The 4,705-nt window shown below is 35.5% G+C and overlaps 1 protein-coding gene across 1 annotated transcript; it reads left to right on the top strand.

Annotated features, from left to right (window-relative positions):
• Window positions 1–2,812: 2,812 nt before the first annotated feature.
• LOC101309583 (cytosolic sulfotransferase 15-like) lies at window positions 2,813–4,007 on the top strand. Its single transcript, XM_004307151.1, has one exon. It carries the CDS (start codon window positions 2,840–2,842, stop codon window positions 3,827–3,829), a length of 990 nt encoding a protein of 329 aa, XP_004307199.1. The 5' UTR covers window positions 2,813–2,839; the 3' UTR covers window positions 3,830–4,007.
• The last annotated feature ends 698 nt before the right edge of the window (window positions 4,008–4,705 follow it).

Below are 4,705 nucleotides of genomic sequence, written 5' to 3'. Positions count from 1 at the left end.
ACTCTTCACTGTCATTTTCTGTCGGCAAAGAAACACGAATGACCTACAAACTGGTCCAACTGATAACTCAAGGTTCAAGTAGTTGTGGCGACGCCATTATATACTTGCTGCTTGTTCTGTGCTTTCTACGGCTAATGAAATCTGTCGACGCCATTACATGATATCCACATGCAGCACATGGGTCCATACATGCTTAATTTATATCACCACCAACACCTTTGGCACATGCTGTACACCCTAGCTAGGGCCATTCCCTTCAATTTGATTGACAAATCTCCTTAATTTCTTCAAAAATAGTAATAATAAAAAGGTCCAGCGTCTGTTTTTTTTTTATAGGAAAAGATCGAGCGTCGTTTTGTGTCTTGTTGCTGTTGTATATCAACAACAAAACCATGAATGTTATCAACCCCATCTTCTCTGATCGATTATAGTCTATGAAAACAAGAATAATTGAGAACTTGAGCAGACCCACGTAATGGAAGAGACAAATGAGCAGGTGAAATTTTCAGTACCTGCCCAATATAGAAATACAGGTCGATACCCAAGATTGATGAACTTGCTCTTTTCTCTTTTGAGACACACAAAGAAGATATGCACAAACTAATGGTACTATAGTGACGTACGTTAGAGCTTCCTATTCCCACCACAAGTAACAACTAACATTCCAAACGTGAAAAGTGTGATATTGTGGGGAGGGGGAATGGAAGAAGCAAAAACGTGCTTAAATAACATGCAAACGGATAGCGACCAAGCTATGAAACCTAGAACCAAATAATCCATGTGCTTGTAGCCATGGGATTCAGCTCCTCTACAGTGATTTTAGGTGAAGTTTATAAAATCTTGATCATTCAACTAATCTTATGGTCAGATAGTTGACACATCATCTAATGTTATATTTAGATGTTTTCTCTCAAACGGACGGTAACATTATCAAAATACCAACCACACCAGCAATCAAAGCCCGTCTTCTTCTTCTTCCTCGCCTCCTTTCTCATACTCTGCTGTCATATCTGCATGACTGCAGGCTGTTTGCAGCCAAGACCCATGGCACATGCTCGTCTTGACTCCTCTTCGCACACCAACATACTTACTAGAAAACCCAGATATTGGCCAATATAATAGAAAGGCAAGGCAATATAAACAGCACCGATTAGTCAATTACGGATGGGTTTTGGGATTGGAATATGAAGTGTCATCTTTTACAGTGACTAGGTACAGAACTAACTTCAAACCCATATGAATTTTGACAAAAAAAAGTAAAATCACATCGAATTCAAAACGAAAACAAGAATGCAAATCACTGAGCAGCTGAGAATTGGTTGGAGGAGACGAAAAGTTTTATTTTCGTATTCCTTTATCAGTTAATAGACATGCTCTATTGTTGTTCAAAGATCTGGTTTATATCTTCATGTTCTTCAAGGATGATCTGAAATTGCGGGTTGTTGGAAACTATGGTGTTTTTTTTTTGGGGGATTTTCATATACACCCAATTTTGAAGAATGATTTTAAATAAAACCCACATAATATTCCTTTCTGATAGACATCTAAAATGTATCAATTATGATACATATTATGTCCTATTTTTTCTAAATTTTACACAATTGCCACCATTCAACTATAACATATAAACATAATAAATAAGCTTAATTGATGTTTTTTCAAATACCTTGATTATGAGTTTTTCTTTTAACACTAACATTTTTCAATCAATTTGCAAGAATCATGCGGTTTTCTTTATTTTTATGAAAAAATCTAGGTGAAATGAATACATTCTATGATCTATACATAAGCTAAAATATAATATAAATAAGATATCTGATTATTTAAGTAAAAAGAAGAAATTTTATAGTGTTACCGTAAGCCTTAAGCCCTAAGCCCTAAACCCTAAACCCTAAACCCTATATCCTAAACCCTAAACCCTATACCCTATACCCTATACTCTAAACCTATACCCTAAACCCTATTAACTTAACCCTATACCCTAAACCCAATTTTGGGTTTCTTCTTTTTAGGTATATTATCATATCATGTCCTACTTAATAGGTACATTAGAAATGTAAATGTTCTCTCGATCAGAATGAGAAATTATATAATAATATACCTAAAAAGAAGAAAATTAATCAAAGAACAAGAACGTGTACCTTACAATCAAACATTTTTCGACTATGTAGAGAGACACCAAATGTGAGCTTAAGAATGAAAAGAAGCATTCTATTACAAATGACATATTTCTATATATAACATATATATACACTCAAGTTAGTAATAACAAGGTAATAAATTAAAGAATGTAATTGATTATGATAAAGTTAAATCCAACTAAATTTTAGCTCAATATTTGAGTTTCAAATTGATGCTAAAATTAAGAAAGATACCAAATTTAGCTTTATATCGTCTGAAGGGCAAATCAGAGAAACTAAAAAAATAAAGAAAACTATTAATTATAGACATATATATGCTCTATATAGTAAGTTTGCTTATGTGGAGTGGGTGTAAAATGAAAAAAAATATGTATGGGTTTATCTTAAAAGAGGTCTAGTATTTTGGGTTTTTATTTAATTTTCTCTTTTTTTTTTGCCGCTAGAGATAACGGCAGAGTTTGACGTCAGTTTGAGAAAAAAAACCTAAAATGTGAAATAAGCTGATGTGGCGACAATCTAACCATTGAGAAATTTCAGTGACTACGATGTTATGAAATTTATAACTTTAGAGAGATAATCACTTTACAGAAGCCGGATCTGTAGCGATGATTTGAAGGAACTTGTTACTCGCTTAGATACTATATATATGAGTGTCTCTGCAAGCTAACTTCGTACCACTTTGATCCATGGTTTGATCCATGGCTATCACAGAAAACCAGTCGGCTGATCACGAAGAAGAAAAGCTTAGTGATGAGTGCAAGGCCCACCTTCTTTCTCTTCCAAAAGAGAAGGGCTGGAGAACCCTTCACCAATATCAATTCCAGGGCTTCTGGTGCCAAGCAGCTGAAATCCAATCCATAATGGCTTTCCAGAACCACTTCCAAGCTAGTGACTCCGACGTAGTCTTGGCCAGCATCCCAAAATCTGGCACAACATGGTTAAAAGCCTTGGCTTTTGCTGTCGTGAACCGACACCGTTTCGACATCAAGAGCCATCCCTTGCTCACTTCCAACCCTCATCATCTTGTGCCATTCCTCGAGTACAATCTTTATGCAGACAACCAACTTCCTGATCTCTCCAAATTTCCTGAGCCACGACTGTTTGGGACACACGTCCCGTATCCTTCGTTGGGTACAATCAAAAAGTCCAACTGTAAGATAGTTTATATCTGCAGAAACCCATTCGACACATTTGTTTCTACTTGGCATTTCATCAACAAAGGGAAGCCACAGTCTCAAGCTCCAATGTTGCTTGAGGAGGCCTTTGATATGTATTGCAAAGGCATCATTGGGTTTGGTCCATTTTGGGAGCACATGTTGGGGTACTGGAAAGAGAGCTTGAACAGACCCGACAAAGTCTTGTTCTTGAAATACGAGGACATGAAGGAGGATGGTGCATTTCACTTGAAAAGATTGGCAAAGTTTTTGGAGTACCCTTTTACTCTGGAAGAGGAGAGAAATGGGGTGATTCAAGACATAGAAAAGCTCTGTTCTTTTGAGACCATGAAGAAATTGGAGGTGAATAAAAGTGGCATGTTTGTCAAGAACTTTGAGAATAAGAGCCTCTTCAGAAAAGCTGAGGTGGGAGATTGGGTTAACTATTTGAACCCTAAGATGGCGGAGAGATTGTCCAAAGTTATAGAAGAAAGGTTGGGTGGATCTGGTTTGCGATTCAATGTGTTTTCCTAGCTAGCTAGACCCAGTCCCAGCTTGGATCTCATCAGTTAAGCTTTATGGTTGTATTATCGATTATATACCGTGTACGGTGTATGTCAACTTCTTTGTTTAATGTTCTCTAAAATGTAAGTGTGCTTGAGCATCTCTATAAAATAAGGGAGTGAAATTTACACTTCTTAATTTACATCAACATTTCACGTTTTTTTTTCTTTTTATTTGTGAAAACTGTTATAATTAAAGAGACAAAGTAAATGTTGCTAAAGACAAAAGATAAGTTACCAAAATAAGAAGAAAAAAAGAAAAAGGAAAGTGTGTAATTTGTAAAAATGGAAGTGTAAATTTCACTTCGCAAAAATTATAAATAAAAATGGATAAAACAAGTTGCAGAGGTTAACCGGATACTGGTCTTGTAAAAGGGTAATGGCATCAACTACTTTAGCTCATCTGAATCTGTATGCTTAATTTGCTACATCAATCTGAGATGGAGCAAGTGTTAATTCATTAATTGCACCATATCTTTTAAACAACGTACTGCTAATCAATTGGCCTAGCCGATATATAGACAAATATATATGTTATACAAAAAATAAAGGTATTCATATATAGTCCATGTCAATGAGCAAGAACAAAAGTCAACTCCAATGGTCTGGGGTTCCATTCCCCAGTTCTCCTAAAATGAAAGTCAACTGCGATGGACGGCTGGTAGCTAGGAGACTTTATTAAATCAAAGATTAGAATGTTTTTTTTTTTTTTTTGGTAAATCAATTTAGAATGTTATATGTGTGCCAATTTGACAACTTCAAGTTAAAATGATTAAAAGGTCAGACACTAATTCTCTTAAAAAAAACCAACAAAGAATCGATCAGTTGATTGATTTTTAAACTGAAC

The sequence above is a fragment of the Fragaria vesca genome, linkage group LG7 (assembly GCF_000184155.1).
Source record: "Fragaria vesca subsp. vesca linkage group LG7, FraVesHawaii_1.0, whole genome shotgun sequence".
Lineage (NCBI taxonomy): Eukaryota > Viridiplantae > Streptophyta > Magnoliopsida > Rosales > Rosaceae > Fragaria > Fragaria vesca.
This window is presented reverse-complemented; position numbering and strand designations above follow the sequence as displayed.

Excerpts from the sequence above, each read along its gene's own strand:
- LOC101309583 (XM_004307151.1), top strand. The coding sequence starts at position 2,840 with ATGGCTATCACAGAAAACCAGTCGGCTGATCACGAAGAAGAAAAGCTT.